The 22,778-nt window shown below is 39.6% G+C and overlaps 1 protein-coding gene across 1 annotated transcript in view; it reads left to right on the top strand.

The window, feature by feature from the left end:
- Positions 1–22,778, top strand: part of LOC145998471 (prostatic acid phosphatase-like) — a 102,506-nt gene that overhangs the window by 17,073 nt on the left and 62,655 nt on the right. The window contains exon 2 of the mRNA XM_083134883.1: positions 19,128–19,226. Coding sequence (XP_082991009.1) covers positions 19,128–19,226 — 99 coding nt within the window. The remainder of the gene's footprint in view (positions 1–19,127; positions 19,227–22,778) is intronic.

The following is a 22,778-nucleotide window of genomic DNA, read 5'->3' as shown; positions in this document are numbered from 1 at the left end:
ATTCAAAAGTAAGTGTGACAGTTCATACAATCAATTAGTGATCAGTCAGTGTCCATTGGTGGCTTTATAAGATCTAGTGATTCGAAGATGAAAAGGACTAAATACCGTAAAGTAACGAAGTCTACTACTAGTTCCAGTTGGGGTCCAAAGCTGAAGACATTAACGACAGCGGAAATTCCGGAGCCTCAGTGTAATGCTAATTCGGGTCGAGGGCCGAAAAGATCAAAGGTCACTCTCTAAAGTGAATATTTGAGCAGTAACGGGTATTGGAGCGGTTAATTAAAAAAGAAATAAGCTGCACAGATCAACTGAAAATCAAAGTTTTGAGTAATGAGTTAGTTGTGCCCGGACCAAATTTTTCCAGGATTTTAGAAGAGGAGGGTTATGCATACTATTTTTGGTGGTCAGTCCTCATTTTGCCATCTTTTCCTCTCTTTGACGTTCTTTTTTTTTTAAGGAATACTTGGTCAAATTGGGTTATGACCTCACCAACTCTCCCTTGGGCACGTCACTGGAGATAAATGAGTAAGCATTTAATCATATTGGGAGAAGAAACACTAGATGTGTTGGGATCGGAAGGGTTTTCATTGTGAATTAATTGTTTGGAACTGTATTCGAGAAGACTCCCTTTGTTTCGTGCCGATATATGACAAGACTGTCGAAGCTGTAACAGACAATTGTGAACACTTGCGAGTGCTTAGGTCTCAATATGAATAATTTGGTAGGTTTCGGCTTTTATAAGAACTGTAAACATGGGAGGACAAGACACAGTAGTGGTATTCAGGCTCGAATCAGAGAGAAATATTCGACAACTTTCTGCGTCCAGTTCGCATCCCACAGTTTGAGTCGCGCGTTGTCGAGTGGATTGTCCATCCCGTGCGTGTGTAACAGCTTCGTAAAAACACTCAAAGACGCCATAGATGTTTTGATGCCTGATGAGAAGAAATGGACAAACACACATACTGAGATGGTTCCGGCACACACTGTTAATGCATGGAAACAGAGGAGTTGAGTGGTTAAAAATGTTTCGATTTCACGTTCTGAATAATTTGGCAGCCTTGAACAGTGGCGAAGATTTTGGGGATAGTTGCTCCCCATTTTTTGCCTTCACACTATGACCTCTTTATGCTAACCCCCAAAATACTATTTTTTTTATACCCCTGGTGAACCTCAAAGCAGTTTTCATGCAAGGACGTTGCTGAGAAAATCCCCCTCGAGATCAACCACCCTGGGAACAGAATCCTCGTCTTCAGGGTGACAGTCAGATTATTTACCGACTGAACCAACGAGGCTTTTTAAAGCACATATAAAATAATAAAGCCAGCAAAATAGTATTATATTTGTACGGTATCTTTAAATTAGAATATAATAGACGTGTATACAGCATATTATATTAATAATACAAAAATCATTGATAAAATTTTCCTTGCTTTGATAAGTATGCTTTACACTGAATAGCTTCTTTGGGCATTATTCACATGACAGCTCTTATCATTGGTTGACGAGAAGATTGAAAGGATATGCAGGGGAGAAACGTCTGCCCTGTAAGTCGTACATTATATTTTCAGCACAATTTCTCAACAAACGCACATAAAGTAAAGTAACACAGTGCAATTGTTAATTAGTGTTGGCTACCTTCGAGATGTTCAAAGCATTATTCTCGCGGGCGATGTTTCAACTTCAAAGCTAATAAATCTTATCTTGCACTCAATATTCAATGAAGCAATACTTAGAAACTGAGTTCCGATTGTGTAATGGTTTTTGAAAGCTGCGTACGTGATGATACGGAAGGCGAGTGTGGAAGTAAGGCCAGAGGCGCAACCACGATTTTTTGTCTGGAGGTGGCAAGTACCAGGATAAACGTACCAATAGTAATAATAATAGTAATAATAACATTAATAATGACATTATTATTACTAGTGGTAGTAGTAGTAGTAGTATCAAAGACGTAATTATCCTCATAAATTACGCAAAAGGGAGGTAGTGGTCTGTGCTAAAGCATTTATTTGGAACAAACTATTTGAAATATTTTTCAACACCAGAAATTTTACATTAGCTAATAATTGAAAACAAGCACACAAACTGTATTTTTGAATGGCAGAAAATGAATGATAAATGCATGCCGAAGATATTTTTTGTACATATAACATGTATAACTTTCATATGTTTTACACATATGCGACATAAAATAAGAAAATACATATGCAAGATGCTAACACTAAATTATGTACGTATTCAAAGTTCATTCATTACATATATACAAAACATATTATTTAAATACATCACATTACAGAAAACAATTATATTGCGAGCGAAGCGCGAAAGAAAATTTTTAGATCCAATTTTTGCAATTTGAAACAATATTGATTTAATAGGGAACAAATAATATCACATGGCGCCAAGGCATTCTCTCTTTCACAACTTTCTTTTTTTAATTTAGATTATTTGGCGCCCATGGCCGACTCCCGCCGCCCCCTATCTACGGCTCTGAACTTGACGAGACTGAGAAATGCAAGCACTGCAAGCGAAGCGAGCAAGAAAATTTTACGAAATGTATTTTTATTTGTATAAAATTTGAAATAACGGGGCAATTGTTCCTCTGTGCCCCCTGCAGGTGCCTTTGGCTATCAATGTTTGCCCCTCCTAGAATTGACTTCCGTCGAAGGTTGGGGGACAATGTCCGTGCCTCCACCTGTGGTTGCACCACTGAGTAAGTCCGAAATTTGGAGGAACAAATTGAATCAATCCTGCTACAGCAACTTGTTTTTTGGGAAGCAATGATCACTTTATTCCAGGCGATTTTCTTCTATTATTATTGCACGTGGCAAGAGCACAAACAGGCTGATTTGTTCTCATTCTACCGGCATTCAAGAAAAGATGTGTATAAGTAAATAATTGACCCATTTATCTCAAGCTTCCGTATACGCTAACGAAGTAAGTTCCATTCTGTCCTCTTAATGACGTCATAGCGCGCACAGAATCATGGGAAAAAATCTCGGAACCTCGGGAATGGCATACCTAATAAAGGTACCTTGATACGGGCCAACGAAGTATTTAAAGAACTTTGATATTTCTTTATCTTTAGCTGAACTTAACCGGTGGTTCCTTTTTAAAACCATGTCTCCTTCTTTTAGTGTGAACGGATGGGGATTGATCCGTACGTTCTTTTTGTTCTTCTGTCGGTTGTTTCGACTTTCTGCGATGAATAATTTGGTTTCCCAGGCTAGAGTCTTCCACTCACTGTCTTCAGGCCAGTCTAATTCCTGCAGTAAGTTAGCTGCTACAGGTCGATTATAAAATAACTCCACTGGGGCATAACCGGTAGCCTCGGATATAAAATTATTGATGAGCCAACAGACAGTCCCCACTTGTTTGCACCAGGAGTCGTGTTTCCGATTGCAAAACGTCCTTAGAAGTCTTACAATCTCCTGATTGCTTCTCTCAATCGGATTGCTTGCTGGGTGATAAGGAGTGGTCCTAATGGGTCTAACAGAATGGTTTTCCATAAATTGTAGCCATTGCTTGGACAGAAATTGGCTTCCTCTGTCGGACAGCACATACTTAGGTTTCGGATAATGGGTGAAGTATCCCTGCTCTAACTTCCTAATAATTTCACAAGTAGTGGCTGTTCGTAACGGATAGGCTGTTAAGTATCGGGTTCCTACATCAATCAAGGTCAGAATATAGTAAAATGATGAAGACTTAGGTAGTTTGCCAATGATGTCTATTGACAGAACTTCGTGTGGTTTCTTTTGGGTCGTGGTCAATCTCTCTCTACATATCCCAAGCTTATCGGGCTTGTTCTTTGAACATATTAAACACTCTCGAATATATCGTGAAATGTCCGACTTCATATTATTCCAGAAGTACCTTTTTCTTACTCTCTGATAAGTTTTTGTAAACCCAAAATGGCCAGTGTTATCATGTTCAGCCTCCAACACTTTATCCTTTAAAATTTGCGGAACCACTATACAATGGAATTTCTTTTTAACTCTAGAATTCTTAAATAAGAGGTCTTCCCTCATAAGAAAATATTTAGCCTCTTCATCTCCATTATATAACTTGTCTGATATATCTTTACACATTGGATCTTGACTTTGGGACTCCTTCCACAGTTGGATCTCCTGGTTAGGTACGAGAGTTTTCTTAGCTGACCACACCTTTAGAATGGTAGGAGTGTTGCCTTCTGTCTCCAGAATCCCTTCAACCACAGGGTAACGGCTTAGTACGTCAGCGATCTTATTACTCTTTCCTTCCACATGAATGATCTCATATTTATATTGTTGAAGTTTCAGAGCCCATCGCGTGAATCTGCCATTCCAGTTACGACTATTTTCTAACCATATTAGATTTTTATGATCAGAATAGATGAAAAATTTCTGACCATACAGATAAACTTTAAAATGATCTATCGCAAATAACACAGCTAGACACTCTAGTTCTTGCACTGTATAATGCTTCTCATGGGGCTTTAATTTTCTGCTGGCATACTGAATAATGTGAATTTCGGTCAGTTTTATTGGAGTTTCTTGGTTTCCTTGAAATAGAACCGATCCAAGTCCTAACGAAGAAGCATCACACATTACGCAAAACGTCTTAGAAAAATCGGGTTGCGCTTACGCCGGCAGTTGCACTAGTTCCTGTTTCAATCTTCTGAAACAGTTTTCTCTTGCGTTGGTCCATTCCCATTTAACGTTCTTTGACAACAATTGTTCTAAAGGACAAGATTTTTTTGCCAAATTCTCTACAAAACGACGTCTCCAGTTAATCAACCCGAGAAATTGTTGCAAATCCTTCTTGTTCCTGGGACGTGGAAATTTCAAAATGGCTTCGTTCTTAGGATCAACCCTGATGTATGTTCCGGATATAATATGTCCTAGATATTTAATTTCTTCCTTTCCGAATTCACACTTCTTAAGTTTCACTGTAAACCCTTCCTTCTGAAGAGTATCCAGGACGAATGACAAGTGCTGAAAATGTGTGTGAATAGTTTAATCAAATATCAAAAGATCATCTATATAAGCTGTCAAGAATTTCTCAGTAGATGGATTAAACAAATTGTGCATGGAATACATAAATACAGCTACAGCATTGGTCAAACCGAAAGGCATTCTCGTAAAACACCAAGCTCTTCCGTTGTATGTAAAGGCTGTGTATATTTGATGCTTCTTACTAATTGGAATTTGTAAATATCCTGAAGCAAGATCCAAACAGGAGAAATACTTCTTCCCTCTAAATTTCTGTAAAGCTTCCTGAATTTGAGGTACTGTACTCCTGGGAGCTACAATTTGTTTATTTAGTTTTCTAAAATCAATGCAGGGTCTAACTGACCCGTCCGGTTTATCCACTACCAATAAGGGATTTAAATATGGTGAGTTGCAGGGTATAATTACTCCCCACTCTTGCCACTTCAATAATTCTTCTTCTAACTTTTTCCTCTTGGACAGGATTGGAGAAAACAGGTTCTTCACTGGTCAGATTTATTTCGCAGATAGAATTCCTAGATAATCCTGGTTTGTCGGCGAATATTCTTCTATATTTCAACAATAAATTAAATAGCTGCTCCTTTTCCTCAACTCTCAAAACATCTGAAGCAAAGGCTTTATCTCTTATGTCTGATTCTGTTGCAGTCCACTCATCAGCGTAAGCTTCTTCCTCCGCTTTCGTCAACTGTATTAAGGCTGTCTTCTCCCGCGACTTGCCCTTCTCTGAATCTTCAGCGTTAGGAAGTAAATATTGCTCTACTGTGTGTCCGCCATTGATCAGATACAATTTTTCTGCACCTGCATCCAGAGTGGCTTTGTATCTTCTAAGGAAAGGATAACCAAATAATAGATCAGCTTCCAAACACTTGACCACATATACCAAGTCTTCAAATATAAAACCTCCAATTTCAAAATGTATTCGCCTACAACCAACTATCCGCGATCTTTCTTTTCCAGCAAAATCCTTTAATATTACACCTGGACACTTCTGCAATTTAAGACCAGGTAATCGCTCTCGTACTTGAAGCCAAATATTATTATTCATAAGGGTGCATTCGCTACCCGTGTCCAGAGTGCACTTTATCTGGAATCCTAATACCTCAACTAAAATTTCTGGTTTCTTCACATTATCCCTATCTTCTTCCATTATCGTCTTTCTAATTTTTAAATAATTTAGAGGAGTGGCTTCAATATTCAAGTACAATACTTCTAACGGATCTTCTGTTAGGAATGGGTCTTCACTCTCGTCGCTTTCTTGTTCTTGCATGCCCTTCATTGCAAGCGTAAGAGTACCGCTTACAACGGGCGCTGGGCTAAACCCAGAACTTCATTGCAGTTAATTTCCCATGGCGACGCTGTAACTCTAAGATTACTGGAAGGTAGCTCTTCCGTCTGTATTGCACACTCTTTTCGTTCTGGAGCTCTTTGATCCCTTCTCCAACTATTTGTGTACGGCGTAGTCCTTCTATAAAGCCTGTTACTTGTCCAGTTTCTATTCTTCCACCGTCCACCCGGGAATCGCTGTCCTTCTCTGGTGACTGGTTCCTTCTCATTTCCGCTCTCTGCTGTGAGTGATCCTCCAGGATTCCTAGTAGTAGTCGTGATCTGTACTCTGCAAACCCGAGGTTGGTTAGGTCTCCTTTCTTCTGCTTTATTTACGTCGCCTCTCCACCCATCTATCTGTTCTGAGGCTTCATACTTCCCCAAGAATTTGGTCAACTGGTCAATGTTTCGAGGATCCCTTGTTAATACTAGCTGCCGTGTTCTGTATGGGAGCTGATGAATAATTAAACTTAACACTTCTGTTTGGTCCACACGTTCGACCAAGTTACAGTATGACCCGTAGATGTCCCAACAATAATCCTCCATAGAAAGACCTGAGGATTTGAAATATCTTCTGTTTCTTAAAATCTGGATCTCTCTCTGCTTCGCTTCTGCAGAGGCATACTGTTTTTTAAACGCGGCACAAAACTGTTCAAAAGACTTCCACCTTCTCTCGTTGGCAATAAACCAGGCTTTAGCTTTCACTCTCATTACAGAAAGAAGCACCTTTAATCTGTAATGCATAGGCATTCTCATTATGTCCATGGACGTTTTCAGTTCTTCCAAATATCGCTCCGCTGATACGGAATTTATTTCTCCGGTAAATTTGCTCAGAGAGTTAATATCCGACATTCTAAAAAAATGTTCAGTGTGAGATGGACTGTGAGAAACATCAGGAGATTTATCAATATCTTCTCTGGATATCCCTTTTGTACTTTGGATACGTCTCCTCCTCTTACGGTTCCTTTTAGTCAACAATTCAGCAGAAGATACAGATTCTGTTGAGGATATACCGGAAAACAAAGGGCCATTATCATCTCTCACCCATCGAATATTTTCCACAGATCTGTCAGTATTTCCAGCAGTCATTCCTGGATTTCTTTGCACAGATTCTAAATGTAATCTCTCCAACTTCCCTAAAAGGAATTCCTCCATAAAATAGAACTTTTGGTTAATTTCTTTATTCATCTTCTCACTGTCCTGCATACACAAATTCCTTAAAGTACTTTGCTGATCCCCGACGGATTCTATCCTTGCCTTCACGGTGTCCAATTCATTCATTACTTTTTGTCTGTCTACTTCCCTGACTTCTTCTATCTTATTTAGTGCATCTCTCCCTTCATCAATTTGTTTTAACAAATCACATCGCACAACTTCCAATTCTTCTTTGTTTTCTTGTAGTCTGTCTTCTATTACTTTCATCATTTCATTTTTATCATCTTTCCGCTCATCCTCAATCTTCTTCATCAATTCTTCTCGGTCTGCTTTCATTCTCGTCATCATTTCCTCCTTATCATTCCTAAATACCTCCTCTAAGTTTCTGAAAGCTACTTTACTTTCGTTTCTTCCGTCTTCAATAATCTTCATCAATTCCTTCTTATCCTCTTTCCTTCCTTCTTCAATGATCTTCCTTAATTCATTCTTATCTTCTAGCCTTCCTTCTTCCATTTTCTCAAACCTCTTTATCATTTCATTCTGATCTTCTTTCCTTCCTTCTTCAATGATCTTCCTTAATTCATTCTTATCGTTTAGCCTTCCTTCTTCCATTTTCTCAACCTCTTTATCATTTCATTCTGATCTTCTTTCCTTCCTTCTTCAATGATCTTCCTTAATTCATTACAAAGTACCTCCATATTTAATGTAGCACTATCCGATTTGCAATTTTTACAAACTAAGTCACCATCAGGAAGAGATTCTCTGGATATTGGCAAATTTGCACACCCTAAATGGAAATACGCCTCGCATTTCCTGCACTGAAATATTTCGTCCACGGGCTTATCTTTATCATTACAACAACTCAATTTATCCATTTTCTTCTTGCTCTGGCTTCTCAAAATTCTCCTGCTCATACCTTGATATCTCTGCAAAAACAATCACATGAATTACATCTATGTGTTATCAGACTTGGTAATGATCGACAATTTCCTCATGACTTCACACTGCACAAAACACACGTTTTTCACACGATATTACAGTTACATTTATCCTTTTACATCATCGGTGCCTTCACGTTGGTCGCCAATGTACCTGTGACGTTCCTTTCTGTTGTTCGCCACTCGATCACTACGTCACGGTAACTACCCAATCTCCTTGTGCGGCGTAGTTATGAGACTCTCCTTAATGTTATGCTACACAGCATTCTCAGGACGAAACGAATTCAACAAAAAAATAGCTTCTTGTTATTTTTCAAATTTAATAACCCATTTTACCTTCAAACAATCACTGCAAAATAACAACAATATTCACAAACGCAATCACATTTGAATTAAGTTGCGGCTTTTCCTTTAAAACAGTGTTTTTCACAAAATAAACATCATCTCACGCAACTCAACTTACTTTTTCCTTTTCACGCACTGTTGTCCCGGCAACGGAATCAATAAAAGATTGGACAGTTCTACAAATGTTTATAAACCGGAAATGACTTCCGCTTCCGATATTGCGTGTAACAAATATACAGCAAAAACTACAAATTTAAATCAACACAAACAACAGTATTGAAACTAACAAATAAATCAAACAGATTTCTGTGAAATTAACAGAAAACAAATAAAATATTTCATATGGCCAAAATAAACAAGGCGTATCATGGTAATGTTTGGTAAAGTGCACGTGTGCAACATATTCATATTTTCATCGATTCTTCTTCGTGTTCTAAGAAGTACACAGTGACTAGTCTACCTTTCTTCGCAATCTCCTTTCATGGTGAATTCAAATGGCATTCAGCACGTGTCATGTAGCTACAATTATCATTTCCTGAGAAACATGCGTGTTCAGTTACATCTGGACAAAGCAACATAATGATAACGAACAGTGAAAGCCCTAACAATGTCCTTGTATTTCTGTTTGACTCATAACTCACTGTTATATATACCAGGGGTTTCCAACTGGCGGCCCGCGATGTTTGCGACCCGCGAAGCCAGTTTGCAAAATACATTAATTTTATGTATTTTTATTAAAATACGTTCTATTTATGGACTTCTTTAAACAACTGGCGTTTCTAACAGACATCACAGGTCATCTAAACGAACTAAACTTGCAACTGCAGGGAAGAAACCAGCTGGTGTCAGATTTAATGGGAAACATAAATGGGTTTCGTAATGAACGGAAGATTTTCAACGTTACTTTGGAGAGGAATAACCTGATCCATTTTCCAAGCTGTCGGCGGCTAGCAGAAGATGAAGAAACACTGGACTTTTCTGAATTCAGTGCAAATATTAAAGAAATAATGGATGAGTTTGACTCCAGACTTAAAGATTTTGAAGAACTTAAAAGCAGCATCCAGCTATTTAGCAATCCTCTTGGTGTTAATATCGAGGAATAAGAAGCTTCTCTCCAACTTGAATTGTGTGATTTGCAAACTAGCAACTTCAAACTAGCCAATAAAAGGGGTCAGAGTTTTTCAAATAACTTTTAAAGGAACCCTTTCCAAATCTTCGTAGTTTTGGGCAAAGAATGATATCGATATTCGGCAGCACATACACGTGTGAAATTGTTTTTCTTCAATGAAGTTCATCAAGAACCGCTACAGAAGCCGACTGGGGGATTCTTCGCTGCTTCACCTTCTGAGACTTGCAAATACAGAAATTCACGTGGACATTCCAACTTTAATAAAAGAAGCAGATCGGCCTCAATTTTCAAATTGAACACTTACTATGAAGGACTCTTATTTGTATGGTGTGTTTTTCATTTCTTTGAATTCATCCATACGTATTGGGTTCTTGTGAAATAAATTCTAATTATACAATTTTGATTTGTGATTCCATTGTTTTTATTGCCTCATTTTAGAAATTTAGGTCATGCGTAAGTACTACATTTTCAGTTCAGTACTTACAATTTTTGTAATTTTTAATCCCCCCCCCCGAAAAAAATGCGGCCCGTCAATCAACTGCTGGATATAATTTTGACCCTCGGACCTTTTGAAGTTGGAAACCACTGATATATACTTTGTGTGTAAACAGTGTTTAGTTTGTATTTCTACACTTCGTGTTGTAATCTATTGGTGCTCCCTAGTTAAGAGTGCAGTATGGGGCTTATGGCGACAGTGTTGCCTCATTAGAGCACTGCATGAACAACTTTCGCTCGCTCGCTCGTACTCCTTCAGTGGCGCAACCACAGGAGGGGGCAGGGGGCACGGGGCATTGCCTCTTCCCCACAACCTTGGACGAAAATTAGTTCTGGGGGGGGTAAAGGGAGCAAACATTGATGGCCATGGTTACCTGCAGAGGTCAATTGTCGCCCCAAATTTCAGATTTTATGAAAATAAAATAGTTTTCGTAAAATTTTCTTGCGCTCGCAATACCTGCATTTCTTAGTCTTACCAAGTTCAGAGCCATAGTTAATCGGCCTTGGGCGCCGAACGGTCTATGTGAAAAAAGTTGTGAAAGAGAGAATGCCATGGTACTCTCTAAAATTATTTGTACCCTATATAATCAATATTGATTTCAGTCTGCAAGAAAATCGAATCTAAAAATGTTCTTGCTCGCTTCGCTCGAAATATTTTGTTCTTGCCAGAGAGAGAAGTAAACTTCTCTTAATTGATTTTGTCTTAAATGCATGATCAATTGTTTTGAGGAAAGGGAGCGTGCACATCTGAGAGACAATTTATGTAATTTTTGCTGTTGGTTTATTATGAGTTGGATGAATTGATTGTGTAATGTATTTAAATAATACACGTTGTATATACGAGTATATCTATTAAAGAAACTTTGAATACGTACACAATTTAGTGTTGACATGTTGCATATGATTTCTTTTTAATTTTACGTCGCTCCATGTTGAATGTGTGAAACATACGTATATCGCGCATGAAAGTTATGCATGCTAATGTAAAAAATATGTATATATATATATTCGGAATGCATTTATGAAGAATTTCCTGTCTTTCACAAATAGTTTGTGTGCTTGTTTTCCATTATAGTGAAATTGAACCTGTTGAAAAAATAATTCAAATCGTTTGTTCTAACATAAATGTTTCAGAACCGACTTCTACCCTTTTTCGGTGTAATTCACGAAGCGAGGAAAATAACATTTGATATTACTACTATTACTACTACTGATAATAATAATAATATAACATTATTATTATTATTATTATTATTATTAGTAGTAGTAGTAGTAGTAGTAGCTGTAGTATTGGTGTGTTTATCCTGGTACTCCCCCCCCCCCGACAAAAATTCGTGGTTGCGCCTCTGTACTCCTTCGAGTTTCCCACGCTCGAGAGTTTACAATTGAATATTATATTAATGTGGCATTAATATCGTAGACACATACGTGTAAAATATCCGCCTAGGCAGTTTCAGCCCACAACCTTGGACGGAAAGAGTTGATGACTATGTTCACTGAAGTTTCAATTTATTTCACGATCCATATTTGAGTGCTCACTACCACAGACAAATTACGATTATACGTGTACAACTTGGCTTCGAGCTTATACCGCTCGTTTTGCCTGTTCGAGCGTTATTCGATCGAGCGAAGGAGCTTTCGATTCCGTACGCTATCTAGCGTCGTTGGTGCGAACTATTTGGCATTCGAGCGAAATCTTCTCTGGCAGCACCCCATGCCTCATGATGAGCAGCGGAAAACTTTTCCACCGCTCAAAACAAGCTAGTGAGCCACCGTTAGTATTTAATACGAGTGCGAAATTTCCAAGGCAAATCAATGGCGCCAAGAAACATTGATTCTAAAACAAAATAAGAGGAAATAGTACTACAAAGCAATATAAAGAAAGGCGCATAAAACCTCGGACTCTATGCAGCTATAACTACAACCGTATGTGTGTGTGTGCAAACCAAGGTTGATGCAATTTTATGCATTGATTGACACAGTAAATGTATAATTTTGGATTCTTCTTTGGTCTGATCTTCTCAATTGATGCATTTGCAGTGCAGCATCAGTGCAACAGAAGCTGAAAACATACCTTTTGATGCATTTCTCTGTATAATTTCTCCCCGTACAAACTTATTTTGATGCATCAAAAATACATAAGCAGCAGTTTATGAACTTCAATATGTTACTGGAGTCAAAACAATTATGCATTTTTGTGTCGATTGATACCTTTTCGGTTGTGTGTGTGCAATGGAGATTTAACGAAAATTAATTTGCTTTGTAAATCACCGAATTATCTTACTTTTGTACACGTAAAGCAGCCAATTCCCCTCTTAAGCTATTTACATATCAGTTAACTACCTCTGTAATTGGAGGGAAACTTACCTGTCTAGGTACGTGAGGATAGTAGTTCTCATTGTTGTCGATAATTGGCTTTTCGGTTGGTTAAATTTCGTTGTAAGTCATTGCATGACATCGGTGTTATCAGCTGATTTTCCCCTCACATATGTTGCCTTGCTTACTAATATAGTCACTGTTGTCAGCTAGAAAGAATGGCGACCAGCTACATGGATATGTTTAACATGTCTGCTTTGATCTACTAGAACAAAGCGGATGAGGTAAACATTCTATTGTTTCTATATAAATATTAGAAAATATATGGTGTGAGCGAGGGAGAAAGGTACAATAAGGAAGAGAAGGTATTAAAGAGGGAGGTAATAGAGAGGGGAATGAAAGATAAAAAGGAAAGAGACAGGTGGACAGAAAGAAGGGAATAGTGTGCATGTGTGTGAAACGTAATGTACATCTACATTCACACCTGACATCCTCATTCATTTAACCCTACTCAACTGTTCTTCTACTCAGAGTTATAATCTCCTACCCTACACATACTCACCGTTATCATCTCCTACTCTCCATATACTCAGAATTATCATCCCCTTACTGTCAGCCTATTCAGCGTAATCATCCCCTACTGTCAGCTTACTCAGCGTTATCATCCCCTATTGACCACCTACGTAGAGTTATCATCACCTAGTGTCAATCTACTTAAAGTTATCATCCCCTACTGTCAGCCTATTCAGGGTTATCATCTCCTACTCTCCACCTACGCAGAGTTATTATCCCTTATGTCCACCCACGCAGAGTTATAATTACCTACTGTCAACCTACTTAGAGTTATCATCCCCTACTATCAGCCTATTCAGGGTTATTATCTCCTACTCTCCACCCACGCAGAGTTATCATCCCCTACTGTCCACCTATACAGAGTTATCATCCTCTACTGTCAACCTACTTAGAGTTATCATCCCCTACTATCAGCCTATTCCTACTCTCCACCTACGCAGAGTTACCACCCCTACTCTACATCTACTCAGCGTTATCATCTCCTACTCTCCACCTACTCAGAGTTATCATCCACCTACTGTCAGCCTATCTTGCGTCATCATCCCCTACTGTCCATCTACGCATAGTTATCATCCGCTACTGGCAACCTACTTAGATTTATATCCATTACTGTCAGGCTATTCAGAGTTAAATCATCTACTCTCCACACACTCAGAGTTATCATCACCTACTATCCACCTAATCAGAGTTATCATTCCCTACTCCCTACGTGCTCAGAGTTATCATTCCCCTATTATCACCTTATTCAGCGTTATCATCCCCTACTGTCAGCCTACGCAGAGTTTTCATCCCCTACTGTCCACCTACGCAGAGTTATCATCCCCTACTGTCAATCTACGTAGAGTTATCATCCCTTACAGTCAAACTACTCAGAGTTACCACCCCCCTGCTATACATCTACTCATCGTTATCATCCCCTACTCTCCACCTGCTCAGAGTTATCATTCCCCTACTATCAGACTATTCAGCGTTATCATACCCTATTTTCAGGCTACTCAGCGCTATCATCCCCTACTGTCCACCTACGCAGAGTTATCATCCGCTACTGTCAATCTACTTAAAGTTATCATCCCCTACTATCAGCCTACTCGGCGTTATAATCTCCTACACTTTACTACGCAGATTTATCGTCCCCTACTGTCAACCTACGCAGTTACCATCCCCTACTGTCAATCTACTTAAAGTTATTGTCTCCTACTTTCCATCTACGCAGAGTTATCATCCCCTACTGTCCAGCTACGTAGAGTTGTCATCCCTTACAGTCAACCTACTCAGAGTTACCACCCATTCCCTACTCCACACCTGCTCAGAGTTATCATCCCCTACTATCAACCTATTCAACGTTATCATCTCCTACTCTCCACCTACGCAGAGTTATCATCCCCTACTCTCCACCTCCGCAGAGTTAACATCCCCTACTGTCAACCTACTTAGAGTTATCATCCCTTACAGTCAACCTACTCAGATTTATCACCATCTACTCATCGGTATCATCTCCTACTCTCCACCTACTCAGAGTTATCATCCCCCTACTATCAGCCTATTTTGCGTTTCATCCCCCTACTATCAGCCTATTTTGCGTTATCATCCCCTACTGTCCATCTACGCAGAGTTATCATCCGCTACTATCAACCTACTCAGTGTTATATTCCCTACTGTTCATCTACGCAGAGATATCATCCGCTACTGTCAACATACTCAGTGTTATATCCCCTACTGTCAGCCTATACAGAGTTACATCTTCTACTCTCCATGCATTCAGACTTATCATCCCCTACTGTCTACCTAATCAGAGTTACCATTCCTCACTCTCCACCTCTTCAGAGTTATCATTACCCTACTATCAGCCTATTCAGCGTTATCAACCTCTATTGTCAGCCTATTCAGCGTTATCATTTTCTACTCTCCCCTACGCAGAGTTTTCATGCCCTACTGTCCACCTACGCAGAGTTATCATCCCCTACTGTCAACCTATGCAGAGTTATCATCCCCTAGTATCAGCCAATTCAACGTTATCATCTCCTACTCTCCACCTACGCTGAGTTTTTCATCCCCTACTCTCCACCTACGCAGAGTTACCATCCCCTACTGTCAATCTACTTAGAGTTATCAATCCCTAGTATCAGCCTATTCAGCGTTATCATCTTCTACTCTCCACCTACGCAGAGTTATCATCCCCTACTGGCAACCTACTTATAGTTATCATTCCTTGATGTCAGCCTACTCAGCGTTATCATCCCCTACTGTCCACCTACGCAGAGTTATCATCCCTACTGTCAATATAGTTAGATTTATCATCCCCTACTATCAGCCTACTCAGAATTGTTCCTACATAGAACCGAAAGGTTTTAATCCAGGAGACTCTGGAAGTCTTGCGAGCTCTCAACCTCGTACCAAATGAGCCCAAGCATTTAAATGTAAAAGTGGCTGCAGTGCAACATACTGCACACTGTCACAAACCGGCCTCTCAAAATACAAAATCGTTACCATTCTAGGAATAGGAGAGCTCTGTTCTATCTGGGCGAATGACGTAAGCTTTCGCTTTAATTGCTCTTTAAAACAAAACAATGGGTATTGTCATACGTTGGAGAGCTTTTCATTAACACAGTGTAGCGACGTGAGGATTTTCGTTTCCTCGTTATAATGAATGGAGCCGTTTCATGTGTTTTCGCATTTCGGGATCTGTGATTGGAGATAGTGACAGATATCTCCGTTGTGGTGAATTTCAAAAGGTAATCACAATCAAAAAAAACCCTTCAATAGAATTTTAATGTGCTTTCCATTTTATGCTCTGATTCATGCCATCAAAGCAGGCTCACCTGCTCGGACTGCTAGACAGGGTGGAACTTCTGCAATCGGCAAATAATCCTCCCTGGCGTTGACTTCATTTATATCGATTGCTTTATCCAAACACATCATAAGTTCTGGGACTATATACAGTCACCGGCACAAAAAATGGCACAAGTGGATTTTAATAGCAAATTTTCAATGGCAGCTTCTAACACCGCCGTAGAGTTATGCAACAAACATAACGCCTTGCAGGGAAGCAAGCATTTCAGGATCTAGGTGCCCCATTTTTATTGCCGCTGATTGTACATGTTATCACATAACACAATACGTTATCCCGGTAAGCTCGAAGCCTCAAAAATGTAAATATTAAGAACAAAACAGCATAATTTGAAAATATAAAGTTTAATTTCAGAGTATTATAAACCTTATTGATTTCCAATTCCTTGAAAGCTACAACAACACATTCAATTTTTTTCCTTCATCAACAAAAATTATAAATGATATTATTCCAACAGACTATAACTTTACAGTATTTGATTTGATTTGTTGTTTTAAGCCGCGGTAGCTCAGTCGTTAGGGCGTCTGACTACCATGCAAGAGAATTGGGTTCGATCACCGGCGGGAGAGAACCGGGATTTTTTCCACCAGTTCAAGCTGCTCCGGCGCCCACCCAGCGTCGTATAAAATAGATACCTGGAGGAAACTCTGGGGAGTAAAGGCGGCCAGGGGCGTGGTGCCGATCACATCACCCCCACGTTTGGCCGTGATCAAGAAAGTGTGGGGCCCTAACTCCACACCCCCTATACGCCTTCATGGCACAGGGGAGCACTTTACATTTTTTACCTTTATTGTTGTTTTAAGTCCAAATCATGCACAGAAAAGCTAATCGGGACTGGGCCTACAGTTTAAAGTGGAATCCGAACCACTGTTGCATGTGCCTCCACCGAGTATCGAAGCCAGAACCAATTTTAGAGCATTGTTTTAGGAAGGTAATATTTGCGGTTCTTTAGAAGGAATATGTTTTGGCTTAATACGAATTATATTCATTATTTAACAAAACATGAGTGTTTCTCTTCTGATGAGCCATAAAATTTGTTATTTCTTCCATAGAACCCATTCAAGGGTCTGTTGGCTTAGCGCCGGAAAAGAGATTATCAATTCTGTTGACGAAGTCCCGAAAAAAATTTTGAAACTCGGCAAGAAACAGCCGGATGTCCTAGCTTCCAACAAAGGGATGTTTGCTCAGCCGAGACCATTGTGACACGGACACGATCCGGCAAGGGCCGTGAAAAGGGGATGTAAAATGGAGTGGATCCGTAACGCATTTTAGACTTCTAACGTAGATTGAAGTGTTTGGTTTTCTTGTCTTGAACTGAACGAACATGTCCACAGGGTGCTCTCCTGTTAGAGATATCGTCGTTATCTGGGAGAGATACTCCCTGCGGTTCTGGTTTCTGACATTTTGTTTATGTGTGTGTGTGTGTGTTTGTGTGTGTGTGTGTGTGTACTATATGTATATGTGTGTGGGGGGTGTAAGCAATGGTAAGCCGCATGCAGTCTTCCGACCTTCGTACACGACAGACGCGTCGAGGTTTGTCGAAACGAGACAGGCCTCTCTAATATCGAGACGAAACGGAGACTTAGAAATTATTTTGATTTGATATTTGTTATTTAGTGTCTGTCTCCTGCCACTTCTGGCTAATCGCGACGATGAGGATGAGTAATGATATTGATAAATTGATGAAGGATACTGACAAAGAACACCCATGCCCGGACCGAGACTCAAACCCAGGTCCCTGGCGTCGTAGCTCAATGTTCTAACTATAATCAGCATGGACTTAGAAATAAAATAAAACGAAATTTAATTTGCTATGCAACTTCTTTGGACGTACCAAGCGATTTTTTTTTGTTTTCTTTTACTTTTTAAGTCTACTTTAAGAACAGGTAGGCTCTAATTGGAACTAGGCCTACAGTGGAATCCGAACCTCTATCTGCTTTCACTGGACAGAGACATTGACATATTGTTTATAGATAAACAATGGTGATTTCAAAAGTAAAAGCCCAAAAGGCACCACACTGAACTCTCTAAGTTGGGATCGCCTTTAACAGCGTTTCTCAACCGCCGAGCCGCAGCCGCGAAAGGTTCTCCTGAAGTTTGCAACTTTCAGCGCGATCTGGTCACCATGTGGAAAGATGGCCTTTCCTTGGGGTTTCCAGTGCGATAAGAGAAAATGTTTTCGCGACAGCCGCGGTGAAGGATCAAACGATCTAACAGGATGGTGCGTTGCTTCCGGCTTCCAAATTTGTAGTTTGAGGGATGGCCACCACGGTCAATTTAGTTTGCGTAGCAATTTTCATTAACAAATATACTGATGTGGAAATATTCTGATTAATTGGAATATTTAGGTGTCTGAAATGGAACGTGCCAATGAAAATCACCAATTACTAAATTAATTTAATGATTTGGTCGAGTAGAAACTAAAACATTCTATTAGATACAGTCGTTGTCAACTCATTCAAACCAAATGTTATATTTGACAACCAGCCTAGACATAATCGAACTAATACACTCTATAATTATGCGATAATTTATTCATTAATATTAAATTCAAGGATATTAATTAATGTATGATGTTTAAAAAGTTATAAAGCTATTTACAAGTAAAATTGTTGGGATCGGGGCATCGAATTTTTTTTTAAAAAAACTAATTTAGCGGCCCGCGGGCTGAGGAAGGTTGAGAACCACTGGCCAATGGAGTGGCAGAATAACAAGAGAGGACGAGTGCAAATACTGGTGCGTGCAGTCGCTTACGATTGTGAATCACCCAGGTTCAGGAAACGTCTTGAGATCAGCTTCCGTCGTCAAGAAAAAGAAGAGCGAGGGTTCTCCTTGCTTCTAGAACGATGAGTACATGCGACAGGTCTCCGTAACAATCCACAAGGTCAACCTGCTGACGGGTTTTGTATTTATATATATAAAAAAAAGTCATCCGATGTTCTTGGCTTTCTTTTCCCGTGTTAGTTACCGTGTTTCTTCTGAAAGCGACACTCAAGGACATTTCTCTCTCTTTTTTGCAGGTGTTTCGTCATGGAGAGAGGACGCCAGCAGACACCTATCCGAACGACCCTTACGTCAACGAAACGTTTCATCCCGTTGGATGGGGACAGCTTACGAATGTAAGTATCTTTATTCTTTTTTTGTTAAGTTGATGTCTTCTCAGGTGTCAATGATTGAGCGGATGTAGAGGCGAGTTGTATTCAGGGTTGCCAGGTTGTCTCGATCAAAATACGGGACAATATCGCAATGGCAAGTTGAAAATAAGGGACAGAATTGGAAGAACACGATGTGTATATATAGCCTTAATATTCATTTCTACTCCGCTTTTCATTTTCATAATAGTTATTCCTTCTGTACAGGTTCGCTGAAATCCAAAACCAATCATCCATTAGCATATTTTAAAAGTCCTTTCTCTTCCCTATTCTTTCCAACCTCCGTAGCGGAGTGGTTAACAGAGCGCGCTACAATGCCAGGAGTCCAGGGTTCGAATCCCGACGTGCGCATTCTTTGTGAGTATCTCTTCATCAATTCCATCACATAACCACTGATCTTCATCGTCGCGATTAGCCAAAGTGTAAGAAAAGTGATGCTAATATCTAGGGCTCCGAAGTTGAGGAAAAATCCTTTTTTTTCCTAGTGTCCGAAGACGAGGACCAACATAATATATGTTCATTTTCGGTCATTGTAGGCCAGAAAAAGATGGGTTTTATTTGTCCTTTTTCCCCTTTTTCGGCGTTTTTTTGGCTTATTGGTCCTTTTTTAGCACTTTTTTAGGTCTTAACGTCTCTTTTTTTTTGCAACTTCACCTTCTTTCAACTACGTTTTTACTGGCAATTCTCAATTCTAATCATCATCAGTTAGTTCATCACCTCTTAAAAATACTTTCTGTAGTAAAGAAATAAAAAAAAGAAAGAAAGAAATATATTTGAACCATCCCTAAAAAGAGAAAAACATTTTTGGACTGAAAGAAGATGCATTTCATGATTGATTGATTGAATTGATGTTTTAAGTCCACTTTATGCACAGTAAGGCTAATTGGGACTGGACCTACAGTTTAAAGTGGGATCCGAACCACTATGTGCCTCCACCGGGTATCGAACCCGGGACCCTTTGATTACAAGGCGACGACGCTTCCACTGCGCCATCGGAGAGGCCCAAGATGCATTTCATTTATATAGTTTTCTCGGACTGTGTGTTCCATACCACCAGAATTTTGTATTTTTTTATTCATTAAATATGTAATTAAAACTGGTTATTAATTAATTTGGATCACATTTATACGTCCTTTTTTCCGTTTTAGGTCCTTTTCTTGATAATTTATAGGTCTTTAACTTCCAATCCCTACTAATATCACATCAAATCTTCCCTGTTCTTGAATTCTGCTCCCCTATCTGAACCGTGTAATAAAACTAATCTCTCCAGGATTGATTCAGCCATCGCGAGGTGGCTATGTGCAAAATGTCAACTGTCATAGCTTAGTTGCCTCCCTCTAAAAAATCAACATTAGCATTGAAAAAAGGGGGGAGGAAACGTAATGATCTATTTGGGAGATTTTTTTCAATATGACGTAATAGTTGGAAACAGGACAGTTGCAAAAGACGATGGACTGCTCTAAGTTTGAAAAACATTAAAGGTGAATACTGCGTACCTTTAAGCTAACAATAAACCATGCCTGATTCTGCATGAAATTGCAAGTGCTCGAGAAGTCGTAACTCGCAATCACACCTGTCAGTAGGTGTGTGAGAAGAAAAGCTCTTGACGTCACTTTGACGTTACACGAATGGTGTGATCACAAATATTTGCGTCAGAATTCGACTAAACAGCTGAGCAGCTCACGCGACAAGTTCGTACGCTGTTGTGAATTTCACACGGATTCTTCCCAGTGCAGTCAGTCCTTAATTGTCCCACATAAACCACTACTTCTACGCAATTAACTCTGGCATTGTCAAATGAAGTTACTCTCAACTTGTACAGTCACGGACAGTTTAGCACGGACCGTGCTAAAATGGGTTACCAGGTATTCGGGGTAGAAGGAAAATTTTCGTGTTGGCTCTGTTCAATGATTCTTTCTCTTTTCTCTAGTTTTCATCTCTCCTCTCTCCTTATTGCTCTGTTTGTCTCTTTGTTGCTTTGTTTCTCTCCCATTCTCTCTTCAATGTTCTTCCTGTGTTCTCCTATTTCTTATGTTTATGTAATCTTTTTGGTCAGTTCATCTATCTCTTTCTTTCCATGATTCTTTCCTTCTTTATCACAGATTCTCTATAACTTTCCTTCTATCTCTTCTTCCTCCGATTCTAAACCTTTCTCACCCTCTGATTCTCATATCTTTCTCTCTGTTTCTCCATCTCTTTCTGCCACCCTGTCTCCACCTCATTGTCTCGATCTATTTCTCGTTTCCTTATCTGTTTCCTTATATATTTCTGTTTCTCTCTGATTCTCATCTTTTTCAGTCTCTCTCTCTCTCTCTCTCTCTCTCTCTCTCTCTCTCTCTCTCTCTCTCTCTCTCTCTCTCTCTCTCTCTCTCTCTGTCTGTCTGTCTGTCTGTGTCTCTCGTTTGTTTCTCGTTTTGTTCTTCCTCTGTCGCTTCTCTCTCTTCCTTTCTCTCTCTTGTTTCTTTCTTACTCTTCCTATTCCTCCACATCTCTCTCTTTTTCTTTATTCAGTCCCTTCCACTTTCTCTTTGTCAGTCTGCATCTAGATTTTTCTTTTTCTTCATGTCTTCATTGCATCTTCTGTCTACTATAAAAGTTTTATTTTCAATTTTAACCTCTCCCCACTTACATTTTCTGCGGGTGTCCATGAGTAAAATTAATATTAAAATCCGAGTAAAACTTGCCTTTCTTACCAGTTCGGTGGCCGACCACGTTAAGTAGCCGACTTTCGATCTCGCCACCGAAGTTTTCGGGTTCGAGACCGGGCCTGTGCATGGATGTTCTTTGCGAGTATCTCTTCATCAATGTTATCTAATCATCACTCATCACAATTAGCCAAAAACTTCAGACAAGTAATGCGAGATAACATAAATGCAAATACATTTGCCTTTCAGTGAATTTTGTTACAGTTAGCATATAACGCTCACAAACGTTTCGTAACAATTGGTGCTTTAAGTCCACTTTATGCACAATAAGGCTAATCGGGACTGGACCTACAGTTTAAAGTGGGATCCGAACCACTATGTGCCCCATCTGTTATGGAACCCGGGAACCCTTGGTTACAAGGCGATGACGCTACCATTCCGCCATCGGGGAGGTCTGTTTCGTAATAATAATGTGATACCGCATCTGCATTAGAATTTTTATGTGAATATAGAAGTTGCAACTGATCCTTTTGAATAGCTTTCACATGGACTCGTGTTTCGTAACAGTGTCCCTGATTCCTAGGGGGATGGACAAAAATATGGAAACACCTCGACATCGAAGCGGGTGATATCGACACAATTTTTTCCCTTGAAATCGGACGAGGTGCGACATTCTTTTGTTTTTGCGGCGTGAGATAGACTTTGTCGAACTGGTGGGGGTCGACAGTTGCGCTGTAGATAGCGTGCAGTGCAGTTGATACTGAATCACGTCCGAGCTGACAGTGTTTCAAACAGGGCAAATTATTGTTGCCCGCCTTGCAGGCGTCTCTGTTACCTAAGTAGCCATGTTATTTGGCTTATCGAGAGGGACTCT

This window comes from Lepisma saccharinum, chromosome 14 (assembly GCF_977018435.1).
Source record: "Lepisma saccharinum chromosome 14, izLepSacc3.1, whole genome shotgun sequence".
In the NCBI taxonomy this organism is placed as follows: domain Eukaryota; kingdom Metazoa; phylum Arthropoda; class Insecta; order Zygentoma; family Lepismatidae; genus Lepisma; species Lepisma saccharinum.
This window is presented reverse-complemented; position numbering and strand designations above follow the sequence as displayed.